Source organism: Melanaphis sacchari, unplaced genomic scaffold (genome assembly GCF_002803265.2).
Source record: "Melanaphis sacchari strain LSU unplaced genomic scaffold, SCAv2.0 Contig44_pilon_pilon, whole genome shotgun sequence".
Lineage (NCBI taxonomy): Eukaryota > Metazoa > Arthropoda > Insecta > Hemiptera > Aphididae > Melanaphis > Melanaphis sacchari.
Genome location: NW_020271295.1, coordinates 823,641 through 838,870, shown reverse-complemented (window position 1 = coordinate 838,870; position 15,230 = coordinate 823,641). Strand labels below are relative to the sequence as shown.

At 25.2% G+C, this 15,230-nt stretch overlaps 1 protein-coding gene across 1 annotated transcript in view; it reads right to left on the bottom strand.

Annotated features, from left to right (window-relative positions):
* LOC112597952 (neuroglobin-1-like) overlaps positions 1-15,230 on the bottom strand; it is a 90,663-nt gene that overhangs the window by 28,186 nt on the left and 47,247 nt on the right. The window contains exon 3 of the mRNA XM_025344215.1: positions 1,080-1,184. Within this exon, the coding sequence (XP_025200000.1) occupies positions 1,080-1,184 (105 nt within the window). The remainder of the gene's footprint in view (positions 1-1,079; positions 1,185-15,230) is intronic.

The following is a 15,230-nucleotide window of genomic DNA, read 5'->3' as shown; positions in this document are numbered from 1 at the left end:
CACTACAACTTCACTGGAATGGGAATGGACATAAACTGTCAACAGACTCCGTGATAGAATGTGGTATTGGTTTTTGGTTACAGTTAAAATCATGTAGAACATAAAGGTTTTGCTAAATAACAAAGCATAAATGTAACTCGTAAAGTATAGAATGACATTGCTATGGCAGTGGTTCACCGGAAAATGTTAAACAGAAAAAAAATGTTACCATATAGCTCAGTCTTGTGTAGTTGTAACTTGTCACATTGTATGTAAAAAGAAGGAATCTTGGCAGCATATGTAAATTATAAATCAATGATAAACCATGTCGATTTTGTAAAAAATCTAAATAGAGCCAAAGACCAATGGCTTACACATACATAATTAAGATATTATGTCTAATAGGTATAATATACATGAAACTTCAAGTATATTATGTTCTTTTTTTTTTTTTTTTTTTTTTTTTTTATAAAATTTTTTTTTTTTTTTTTTTTTTTTTTATAATAAAATATTACTAATTATGTATGTTAAATTAATAAAAAAATAGAGATATTTATTAGGTTTTCGACAATTTTGAAAATAGGAAAAAATCAAAACAATTTATAAAATTGTAAATATATAAAATAATATATTAGGTATCTATAGAATGGAATTGTATAGTTATAAATAGTAATTATTGATATTGATATTTCTGTCGTAGTTTAAATAATAATTGTAATGATTGATGTTATTATAATTGACTATAAATTTCAAATTTCAAGAAAACATACAAATATTATGATATTGAATTATAATTTATAAAAACCACGGTGTAATATATATTCAATATTAACCTTTAAAAATGTATTTATATAACTATGTTTTATTTATTTGGGTTAGATAAGGTGAAAATAAAACCAACAAACCAATTATAATAATTAATATTGAGTATTAGAGTACCTCCTAATTGAGTGTAGCTTTTTGATAACTGCAGAGGTATTTGATTATCTTTAGATTGATAATAATAATTTGATAACTAATATTATGCTTAAGTACCTATAATATTTATTTTATAGTAACAAGTTAAAATAAATTTATTTAATTTTATATATTTACAGTACCTTAAAGCATGATCTCTCAGCTGTCTGCTGTGTTTTAGGTCCTCTAGTTCAACTCCTTTGAATGGCATAAAGGATTGTTGAACATCTGGATGCGTCTCGAAAAGGCTGTAAATATAATAATGCATAAAATGTACTTAATATAATTTATTATTAGCACTTAATAAAATACGATGAAAATAATTGTACTTGAACATTCAAAAATTGTCATAAAACTTGTATTTTATGAATAACCGTTTAAACTAGATTTTAATTATTAATAATAGTCTAATAAACATTGTTTTAACTATTAATAATGATCAAATAAACAATAAGATCACTACGAGCTAAGTGATGAATAGATTGGTTTACAATGATTGGTAGTTGGTAAGATAGGTGGTCATGAATAAAAAATGTCCAATATTTTTCAAAACAATTAGAATAAACTAAAAAAAAACATGATCTGTTCTTTTGAGTTTGGATAATGTTTAAACTGTCCTTAAATGTACTTTAACAAACGTAATATTATGTTATTTGATATCTTTTCTACTACATAGAAAAACATTAAATCATAATAAAAAAACAATGTATAACGAAGTGTAATAATGATGTAATTATATAAATCATCGGTTGCTAGGGGCAACCTTATACAAAATCCGATCACAAAAAAAATAATTATGTCCTGATTTTACAATCCGTTTTTCTTTTTTTGGTTTTAATGATAATGTAATCATATTATTCATTAGTTTTTAGAGGCAACCTATTTACTTTAATAAATAACTATAATATTATAACATTAATTTAATGTTTATTATTGTTTAGTTGTCATTGCAACTATTACACGAAATCGGTTAGCAAAAAACAATTTTATAATATATATCAATATATCATGTTTAAAAAAATACGGGCAAGTCGCTTTGTTATATAGGAAATTTCACTTATAGCTCTTCAGTAAGTAAGACAATGACATAAAAGTGTTAAATTTAAATTTAAAGAAAACTTATTCCATTATATTAAATACGAATTTGAACGATCTGTCAGTCTAATTTTTCAAGAATATTACAATATATTAAACTAAATTTTACTAAAAATAAATTCAAATATATTATATATTAATGAATTATTAAATATTATTTTATATAATATTTTAATATCTGCTACTAACTTATTAGTCAATACTGACGAGCCCTGATAGATTGATGAATAAAATCGGGGTATAAATATCTCGATATTTTGACAATAAAAATGTAAGTAATAGCTGAAAGTTGAAAGTTTCAATGATAAATATTTTTAATAATTAAATATTAAATATTGTATGAGAAGAAATAATTATTTTATGTGTAAATATTTAATGTTGAAACTATTTTAAATTCAATCACGTAAAAAATGAGTATAGTTATTCGATGTTTTTTTTTTTTTATCTAATCAAATAAATTTATGAATAATCTTATATACGATTTTCAAGCCTTTGGTGTTTAAGTTTAAAATGTTATGAGTTTTTAGCTTTAAAATTATTAATATATTATATTTTTGTAAATTTTGTAAAAACTGTTATAATTTTTTTTTTTTACATATGGAGTTATTAAGAATTTTTTTACCAATGTTATTCATTATTTAGTTGTAATTGAAACTATTTTATATTTATACTAATTTTAAGTTATTTTTGTATGGTACATAAAAGTACTTACAATAATTAACTACAACAGTGTATATTTAAAATTATATCTATATAATATTATAATACTATAGAAATTACGAATGTATGCGAGGTTTTTAGCATAATTGTGTTCATCATAGGTATATTACCAACAGTTATAGTAATGTAAATAAATTGTGTGTACAATATATAATTAAAGGCTAAATAGAGGCTGACACCGTCAGCGTTTATTATCATAGATTTATATTATGCAATGATTTATCAGTTCAAATTGAACGTGTTACCGTAATTATTGACTAGGTCAATATAGTATTTATTTACCTACCTAATGAATAGGTATACTCAATATTTACTATACACTAGAATCTGTGACTAGATCGTCAAGCAACTTCCCTGGTTTTTTCTTTCAAAAGAGTAAATCGATGATTGTATATTTCGTATATAATATAATATTGTACAAAACAAATCAAGGGAGATATGTTATGAACAATGAATTCATATACAATATATTCTAAGCTAATTGTCTGTTAAGTAGCGATCAATCGATATATCAACGCAAAGTCTTTTACAAAAAATCAACAATGAAAATATGATGTCACTATAACTTTACGCGTCCTTCTTGCCTTACTTTAAATCTTGTGATTATTTTTTGATGATAAATGGTTGTCATTTAATATACTTTGGAACAACTTTTATACAATTTATGTGATGAAATATGAAGTATGATATCCTCTGACAATGTCTACTCGCAACACTATTGTTATTTTGTATTTTCATGAAACTATGTTTAACAGATATCAATCATCTTTTAATTTATATTTTTTTAGATGATAAAGATTAAACCAAAAGAGAAAAATGGACACAATACTATTGTTATTATTTGTACCGTATATCAGTTGTTTGTTTGCTTAAAGAATGATAAAAGGTATATTTTGTTATATTAATAGGTACAGTAAATTTTTGACAAAAACACACAAAATACATTTCAATGTATTGATAATAAAATGGTATGTATTTATTTTTTTTTCTGATAAAATTTCAGTTGTTAAGTTTGAAATTAAACCAGAGTTAAACTTGCTATAAAATATTTTTTTTAAACAAACTTTCCATATAATATAATACTTGAAGTTGAATGATAATAATACATGTACATGGTACGAACAATTGTTGCTGCAACACCTAACCACGTATTTTAAATTTATATAATATTTTGTAGATTGAAAATAATATGTTGTGTGTTTGAATTTAGTCTTCTCTTTTATTGTTACGACAATGGCGTTAAAATAATTTTTGATCACGTTTTTTTTTTTTTTTTTTTTTAATCAGTATTTTCAGATATTGGTCTTTATTATGACAGTTTATGATTTTTTTTTTTTTTTATTATTATTTTCAATGAGTGTTTAAAAAATAAAAACATCGTGTTCATTGTTTATTTCGTGCATTATTTTTTAGTATTTACGCAGAATAATAACTAACATTTAAAAAAAAAAAAAAGTAATTCTTTTATTAAAACTAAATAACTAAAATGTTTTAGTGAATATTATTGGATAATATCGATTAATATCAAATGCTAGATTTATTTTTTGTTTATATTGGCTTATAAATATTTGCTTTAAAGAATTGAATTTATTATCGGGAACCAATTTTATTATCAGCTTATTTTGAATATTGGAAAAAACAGTATTAGTCATATCTATTTAGTTTATCGCTTAATAAGTTTTTACTGTTCTTAAAAACTTTAAACATAATATTTTTATAGCTGGCGAACTAAACATACTTTTTAATACTAAATAAACTTGAATATTGTCAAATTAAAATATACCTACTGATCAATATTATACAAATTATCATATAGTTTTATGTACAATAAATTGTGTCACTATATAAAAATTTAAATCTATTATAATTTTTTTCAGTACTATAATGAGAAAGAGATTAACTTAACATTTTTATAAACTCGAAAATAAAGAGCTTTAACCGTATAAAAACTTAAAAACTTAAATTTTGAAAAAAAAAAAAACATAAAAATGTGTTTTGCATATTTTTATAAATAAAATGTATTCTTGTACTTAATGATACTTTAAAGAGATAAACGTGTGTATTATTTATATTTATAGTCCTTATTACTAGTCTTATTACAAGCCGGTATATAAAAGAGTTTAAGAGTTATCTCCTCTTCTCCAAAATTTTTAATCTTAGCATATAACTATAATATAACCAAGACTAACTACAAACTTTATGTATAGTTGTACAACTACAGTTTATTTTAAGTATTTGTACATTTCCCAGTTTCTCACTAATCATTACACGTTATCTTAAATTTGTTAAAATTTTATCACAATCTTGTTAGACGATGGGTTTAATTGGTTTATTGCTATAATTGTTCGCTAGTTATGAGTTTAGTCTGTTTTTCAAAATTATACGTAAGGTTGACTTTGTTTTATGATTTAAAACTATATTTTACTATTGTTTTCATTATTTGTTGTTCGTATACATTATTATATTATATTTTGTACTGTACAATATAATTATTAAAATAATAATATGATTATGTATTTTTAATTCACATATTAAAAATATTTGAACACCTCCCCCCCTTCAAAAAAAAATGATCCGAATTATATGTTCATTATAGTACGTAATTTTTTTTTTGAACATATTGAGAAATTCTGTGTTTGATACATTTTTTATTAAAATACTGAAGACTTATAATTTAAATAATTTAAATAATAATAATAATACCTAACTATAAATAATTGTATCGTGTAATAAAATATTAATCCCTTTAAATACAGTGTAAGTACTTTGTGCCAATTACTATCTATTCAGAGTTTGAATAATATAAGTCAGCACTTAGTGTATAATAATCCAAACCACCTATGATGCATTATGGTAATTTATAAGAAGTGCCTATGATTGGTTCTTCTATTGCAATTTATTATATACACGATTTTACGGTTTCATGGTAAATAAATGAAAATTTTAAAACTATAGCTACAGTGCTTAACTCAGTCAGACGGCATTCAAAGGATATCATGTATTTCTATTCGACATCTCAGCTATTTTTCAAACACCTAATAATAAATATTTTTTGGTACTTAGAACCAAGCATTATAGATTTATTTATTAATTCAAATGATATCACTCAAAATATTTACTTCGGTACATTACTATCCAAACAGGAACGGTCGTTTAAATTTAATAAATTCTCACGTGGTATCTATACCGCGACCGCTTCTTATTATTACCCGTACGCTACTTAGACCACACCACCACCACCATCACCATATCCCTCCACTCGATGCAAAGCATTTTTTAGGTCGAGTGAGATAAGGGGAAATGAAAGCAAACAGGCCGATGGTGGATTACCGTTTTATCTCGTTTCACATAATATGTAGGTTCATCGTATAGTCGATCTTCGTATGGCATTATTGGCATTTAGCATTCGCAACAATATTCGCTGACTATTGAAGCACTACGATGCTCAAGAATCCCACGACTCATTCCATGTAGTATGAAAATAGATGAATCAATTCGTAATACAGTGAAACCTTCCTTGAAAGGTACCACTAAATGGCGTATACCTTCAAATAGCGAGCGTTTTCACTACTTATCTAAGTAGGAAAACTTCTAAATACGGGACATTCTAACTTACTGACACTTTAATGGCTAGATTTTGATATTGTTTATCGTGATTATTATCTAAGTATATTTAATTACAATGTGAATTTTACACTATTATGTTTTATCTCATTCGATGTATGTGAAATGACCGTCTCATTTAGTAATAAATTGATTTTGTTTTTAATAATACTTACAAGACGTTTATTCACACATATAGGAATAAATATAGGTACGAATGTGTAGAATTGTGCTTATATTATATTCTTACATTGTTCATTTTTCATTTATCATCTCCTTCCAAATAGTGGACAAAATTTTAGCGCGAGAGTGTCGGGTATTTATAGAGACCCTGCTGTATTATATACGTTTATGTTATGAATTATAATATTTATAACGATAGTACATTTCGGATGTTTTTTACCTATTTTTAACGTGCGTGGTATAGAAATATTCATCAACAGGCAAAAATATATTATAATATTGCTCAAAAGTTTATTATGTAGGTATATAAGGCTACGGTAGTGAAGAAAAATACACTCAAATCTTTGAGATATTAATTTAAATATTGTAATTTATTTGTGTATAAGTTAAAATGTATTAAAAAAAGGTTTTATTTTTTCCTATATGTATTAAATAGAATTGAAGCATCTCATACAATTTAAAAAACTTAACGTCCATGTTCACACTCAATCAAAACTGATTTCAGCGGCGCATTACGCTTACTGGATAAATATTTTACCTTTCTCTCCCAATAATTGAAAAATTGATTTTACACTTCTTTCTACAACTGATCCATATTTAATACACATAATAATAAGCATATTATTTTGTAGAAAGTGAATAATAGTAAATTTAAAATAACTCTAATATTTACTGACTATATACATTATACATTATTTATATTTTGTAAACCATTAACCGGTCACATTTAAAATCACTATGTCTGTTCGGTGTGAATGATAAAATGTGTAATAAATCACCTATTTGAGCATGTTTTGTGTTCAGTCACACAGCACGTTATCAAAACCTGTGTTAATTTTTCATAGTTATAACTAACTATTGGTTTAAAATTCATTTTATATGTACATATATAGGAGAAAAAAACATTAGAAATATTTAATTAAAAATGTACGGACCAAACGTAAAATAAGACGATATATAATTAATGTTAATTATAAAAATAACATTTTTTTTTTAAAATGTTGTGTTGTAATCAAGTTGGATTATTATCGAAGAGAAAATTATTTTCAATAAACACATATATTAAATTCTCAGAAAATGTCAGTGATGAAAAAAAAAATCATATTTAAATAAGTGGGTACAGTGATTTCGATAGTTTTCATGATGCTTCCTATAATATTATATTGTCCAAAAAGACAATATAATATTTCAGAAGACAGAAAGAACAATATTATATTATTATACTGCAGCCGTTCATGAATTGATTTCATTTTTTCTTTCTTTAAAATTGTAGTCAACCGCGTACAAAATGAATTAATAATCTGGGCAAGGTTTATTATTAAAAGGAGATGGATTCACGTTCACGGGAAATGTAATAGAATAACCCTCTAATAATGTCCAGTGAAGTAATAATGGAGACCCGTGAAAGTCGTGTACCTAAGACGAGGGTTTTATTGTCCAAAATGTTAGTGGTAATTATACTGCTGGTTTTTTTCGTTGGCAATAGGTGTTGGCGGGCAGGTGCAGGGTACATAGTACGTAATATATAATGGCCAAGATGACGAGGTGGTGAGTAGAATTCCGTTATAAATTATTCAATGGCATATTCATAAAAGTGCGTAAAAACAAACAAACCCTTGCAAGACCCTAATGAGTTCTTATCGTCGGTCTCTTGGGTTGACAGTTTTGCAAGCTTTACATTGGCCACATTATTCTTCTCTCGTCAGTCTCATCTATATTCATTGGAAAATAAAACCATCTATTGCACTATAAAAGTCGTTTAGAAAGAGAGGAATTTTTGTTTATTATATCTTTGCTACAATTATTTTTAAGTGTACTTTTTAAATTTTTATTTTATTTTTAATCTGTTTTACGTTTAGTCATGACTTTATTTAAAACAGTGCCTAAGGGTAGAAAATATGATTATCCGATAGAAAACTATATAAAACAGGATTTTGGCAAGGAAATGTTTTGTTTGCCAAATGGATAAGTGCTTCGTGTATCAGTGTCAACCGCTTTCAAATGTGATAATGAAAATTATAAATACATAAGCGTTCAGCTGAAAACAATATAAAAATATTATATAAGTCAAAGTTCGCAGTCAGCGTGAGGTCATTATCACTTAATGTAATATGTAATAAAAACTAAATTTTGCATCTACTTTTTTATTTTTTTTTTTTTAAGAGTTACATCTATGGATTTTTTCATTTTTATCAGCGCATGTCCAAATTTTTTTTTGTTCATAAATTTACTATCGATGTATTACATTTATTTTTAATTTTAAGATCTGAGTGAAGGTACAGTTATTAAGTTATTAAATTTTAAATTAAAGAATTTGTGACTATTAGAGAAGAATTAACCAAAATGTTTAAATTTTTTGAATTTTATTTTTATTTTTTTTTTTGTAGCGATATTAAGAAAATTGTATATATAAGTAATTTTGCTTATAAATATATTTTTGAATATCTTACTAAACAATAAGTGTTTGATTAATTTAATACTAAATTAAAATAATCATTTATATATTTTATAATTTTGGGTAGGTATTATTTATTAACTGCATTTAGTAACAGTGACCGGAAAAATGTTTTGCTCCGTTTAAATACAAATTTGAAATTATTATAGAAATATATTTTAATTGATATAATTAATTGCGGTATTTAATACTGTTAATCAATTTTTTCAAGAAAATTTTATCAATAAAAAAAATAAAATTAATGTACCTTTAACAAATGTTTATAATAATAACAATTAAATGACCTTTTATAAGAAATCGCTTAAGGCGATCGTATTTATTCGGGGACCTGTTTATAAATTATTATTATTAACTGTACTAAAGTTAATTGTAAACAATTTCTATAAAATTTGTATTTTATTGAAAGTTTTATTATTATACTTATATAAAAAAAAAATATCTAGATATGACAGGCCTTAGCCTGATATTTGAGTGATAATAAATACGTGATTAATTCTATAGCTTAATCAGTTATTTATATATGAATTATAAATAGATAGATACATAATCATTTCATTAAAATTAAAACTTCTTTTTTTTTTTTTAATATTTAATTTATATTCTTATATTATTGATTATAAATGTATTTGAATTAGTTTCTACAAATTAATAACAATAAGATTTTAGAAAGTAGATAATAATGCGCTCACTTATAATTTTATAAGAAAAATCAAATATATATATATATATATATATATTATGTAGTTCTTCAGTTCCTAATAGTAGCTATGCTTTCAATATCAGTATTTTATAGTTGCGGACTAACACTCACCTTGATAGTATGTATGCATTGATCAATGCATACGTATATTGCTTGGTCAGACAACTGAATGACGTTACTGATTATTCGTCAAATAACATCTGAGTTTTGTTTCACACACAATTTGATCAATTAAGGGCTTGATTATCAGTTAAAAAAAAAACAATAAAAATAAAAATAAAAATAAGAAAAAAATCGTTGATATAAATTGCGTAACAACAGAATTGCCCCATTATACATTTACAGATTTATAATAAATTATATAGCTACTAATTACGATTTACAAAAGATATAAACGATATAATATACAACCCTAGATTATTATGTCACAATATTATAATGAATAGTAGTATTAGAAATACTCGATGCTCTCGATTATATCATGAACACGATATGGTGGTTTACATAGGGAATGGTATGCAGTCATCTCATCACCGCGGCGACTCGCGACGTGCTGAGCACGTACGTAACCGAGAAAGCGATATGGTCCCGGAAAATATTCACTAGCACGTGTCACTAATGTTGAACACCATTCGTTCACCAGAATCCGATTTTTTTCGCCTGAAGGAACGGTGGTCGGTCCCGATACAATAAAGTTTTCGAAGACGTTTCGATTTTATCGCTTGAACTGAAATCCGTGACACTTAGATGTAATATTGGTCTATAAAACTGCGCGGAAGAGTATATACTTATGTATATATATACGCGGTTCATATACGCACATGGTTGGTATACGCGAGACTTTAAAACCATCCAATCGAACATGCACCGGATGCGCAGACCTTAAACGTATCACGATGATATTAAGCTGAAATACTATTATACGTGGTACTGTGTATATGATATAGTACCTGGATAGACGGGATCGACGAAAATCATTATAATAAAATACAGCTATCGTGTCGGTAGTGCGCTCGCACAAATAAAAACAACAACAATAATAATACTTTTCGAATACTATTATTATTGTTATTATTATTATTATTATTATTATTATTATGGTCAATATAACAGAAAATATTTATTATTACTGTCACGATAACTATATTGTATTATACGTATAGATACAACGATCGACCGAAAAATATATTGTTATTATAAGAATTAAGTACCTGATATCAGGAAACTGGTATAAAATTGTTACATGAAGTGCTTTGGGAATAGAATCGGAGCATGAAAATTTTAAATAGATTGGCGCGCGGTTGTTATGCGTTATTCTGTTGATGCACACGATTTTTAACATTCGATCTGTCAACGAAAGCTTTTGGATTTTATTTTAGCTCACGACACCATGTCATTATTTACTTAAATCGTTAAAAGGAAAACTATGGCTGTATTAAGCAAGTTAGTTAGTAGTTAGATATAAAATACGTGGATATGTTAATTATTAATCAGTAAAAAAATTGAATTAGTGTTTACTTACAAGTTGATCACAAGAAGCTGAAGAAACAGTACTAAAACAACTATAAAAATAATTACATCTATGTACGATTTATCAAAACGTTGTATTTTACAATTAGTTTTTGACGTACTACTTTTAATTTTAATTAAAAATCAACTATCGTAAAAAAAAAAAATATATATATCATTTTTATAATTTATTAGTGATATTATGATACTACCATATAATTCTAGTATATATGGTATAATAATTATAATACTTACGTCTGAAATTATAATTAGGAGGTGTATAAATATAATATAAGTATCTATAATCGCGTTTGAGTTTTTTTTCCTGTTTCTTTATCATCAAATTACCTATAAGGAGTTAAATAAAGTTAACAACGATTAGAAAAAAAAAATATGAATATTAAAAATGGTTTATTGTTTTTAGGGCAATATCCATTGAGAAACTCTCGAATATCCAATGAGTTGATCTACCGCTGATAGTTACAAATAACATAATTATTCTTAACTGTTTCATAATACTGTAGTTTTAAAGAATGTATTAAAAGCATACCGAGGGTATATATATATATATATAAATAAGTAATAATTTACATAATAATAATATTTAACTAAATTTGGAATGCACTGTATGCTATATAGTAAAAACATCGATGTGGATTTTTAGCGCTGTTCAAAAATATAATATTAAGGTTTATATTCAAATATTATTTATATAGGTATAGTGTTTTTTTTTTTTTTTTTAATCTCATTTATTTGTATGTAATCAGTTTCTCGGATAGAATAATCAGTATAAAATATAAATTTTGAAAATATTTTACACAGATTTTACCAGGGGTCTAAAAAGTTATATAACATTTTTAAAACGTTTCATTGAAACACTAATAACAGAATTTTTAAATAGGTTTATTATATTTTTTTTTAATAATAATAATAATAATTTTGATATAAAAATTTTCAAAGAAAAAATGAAAACAATTACCTAAAAATAAAAGTTCTTAAGTAACATATACATAAAAGCACCTAAAATAAAAATTCTCAAGGAACCAATAAATAATTTAATAATTTAAGTTTAGAATTTAATCATATACAATTAAATTACAAATTCTAACTTTGAAGGAATACATATATAACTATATACTATATATTTTACTTTTTATAGTACGATAAAAGTTATAAAACCACAAAATTCACCAGATTATACAAAAAGTATTTTTTATTATTATTTTATAATTTATACTGTATACTGAATTTTAAAACATTGAAAATAGTTCAATCAATGTCAATACATCAATGACATTGATGACATCCAAATTTACGAATTTAAATAAAATAAACATCTTACTAGAAAGTAGAAACTATAACAATGATTAATATTTAATAGGAAGCGAAAGAGCGTTCGTGGGTCCGGAGGTTGAGTTTCGATCAACATTTAATGGTTTGTCAAATGGTTAAAACTTAAGACAAAAATTTTGGAATTTTGATTACAAAAGTTCTAATATAAAATACAACATTAATTTATATTTTGAAAGTTCGTAAAATAAAAATAACAGTAATGAAAACGTACAAACCAAATACATTTCATTTAAAAGAAAAGTTCAATATTGACAATTTTATGAAGTAAAGGTTAATAGTTAAATTTGATGACGTGTTTTTTACCTTCAAATGAGTGTATTTAGAATTATATTGTTGGTAATGTGTTTTTGAGAAAAATTAAAATCAAAATCAGTTCTTTATTTTGTATAGTTGATGTTATTCAGAAAGTAAATAAACACAAAAACTATACATTTTGACTGATCATTAATATTTAAATTATTATAAATTAGACAAATGGTCTAACAATAAAAAAAATAAAAATATGTGATACTTATAGAAATATTGTTTTATTAGGTAAGTTTTTATTGTATAAAATGTATAATTTTGACTTGATTTTAATTTCGTATACATGGATCTAATAGTAATTTAGTCCTGTAATACTATATCAGTAATTTAATCAAAACCTTCGCTATATCAAATCCGTACATTAATTTTGTTGATATTGGTAGTTATTTGCTTGGTATGTATACCTATCTTAATAATATCATTTTGTATTAGTCTACATCACTGTCATAATATATCATAGAAAGTTAATAATTCAAATAAAACTCCATTGTAATATTACTTATAAGTTATTACTTATTGAAAGTCGGTAAGTATTTGTATCATATACGTGAATAATAATTAATGTATAATTTTAAAATATGTCTAACAGTAGTACTAAAATAGGAAATTATAGAGTTGTAAAATTATCGGACATACGTAGATTTTAATGACATTTAAAAAAATAAAAATAAGTTACTTTTATATTTTTGTGCTTACAAATAGAAAAACAAATAGAATACCTATGACAATAATATTTTTATCGTAATAAGAAGTAATTTGTATAATATACGCGTACATTCATAAAGTGTGAAAACGTGTATTTATCTACTGTTATGATATGAGTTAATGATGACATCGTTACCAGTATATTCGATATTTATTTAAAAGGATTTTTGTACTTTTAGATTTATGGCCGTTAGTTAGCGAAGAAACGTATGCGATGACAAATCGCTTTTTTGGCCAAGTCATAAAAAATATAGCTTAATATTGCACACCTTACAGCGTTTACCGGGGTAATGTTAACCGTGAGCCAATTTACACGAGCGTCTATAACGACGATAAGATTATCGTTTCGACTAACGGCAAAAACAACAATAATATATATATATATATATATATATATATATATATATATATATAGATAGATAGATAGATAGTAGATACGTAGATATAATATAGATGTATACCTTGCAAAACCTACCAATAAAGTTGACTGTTTGTTTCTTAAACATAGAAAGGAGAAAAAAATGATGAGGATGTCTCAAATGCGGGAAACCTATTTAAACAATGCGAATAAAACACAAATATGCACGCACGCACATGCGTTACTTATTACGAATGAGTACTTTTTCGGTTCATTATTCGTCTATAACATAAATGTATTTTCGATAAACTGCCGTACCCAGTAATCAGATTCTTGGGTAGTAATGGTTTTTACTTTTTTTTAAATTAAATTAAATTTTATTTTTATTGACTTGCTCTGGTCTAGTAAACGCCAACAGTTTTCACAGATAAACGACGAATTAAACTTGGAAAATTTACGGTAATGGTTCCTCTTTGACCGTCATATAAATTTATCTTTATTTGGTCTGCACACAGGTTAACTGCCCTTCAGAGAATTAAGGTGTCAACATGTATTTTATTTATTTATGAAAAATAAATGCCATGAAGACTGCAGGTCTTGATGTATGACTGTATCATGCATAATGCATATTATACTATAATAAATCAGCATTAAAAATATTTTAATAATTTATCGCACAAAACTATAATACTAGCACGCATTCTATTTTTTTGTTAAAGTTTTATTTAATTTTATTTATTTATATATTTTTAATGAAAACAGAAGGTTTCTGGGACGTATTCTTTTGACAATAACGGTAAAAACAAACGATGATCGGTTTCGCAAAAGTTTTAATACAACGGAATTCGTGTTACAAAATGATCGTAACATTATAACGTGCCGTTTAAAGTTTAAATATACATAATGATAACGCATTGTTATTGTAAATAATACGTTAAACTCTCAACACTCATTATACACCATGTCTGCAATCCGCTGTACCCTGCTTACCATTCGGCCCGAATGGTTACTCTAACCGTTGTGGCGAATCACGTTTCTTTTTACAACGTATACAAATAAATGTATCTATTGGGTGCGGTCGATGGGTTAGAGTATTTTAGAAGGGGAGAAAGGCGAATATTGTAGTAGATCGCGAAAAAATGAAAAACCTGAGTGATGAAATGTTTCTAGAAAATATATTTTACTAAACATTATAAAATATAAACGAAGTTGAGCGATAGTGTGATTATAATGATATTAGGTATAAACCGAGTGATTTATTGAAAAAAAAAAATCTAATGTTACGAAGGGTTGTCCGAACACTTCGT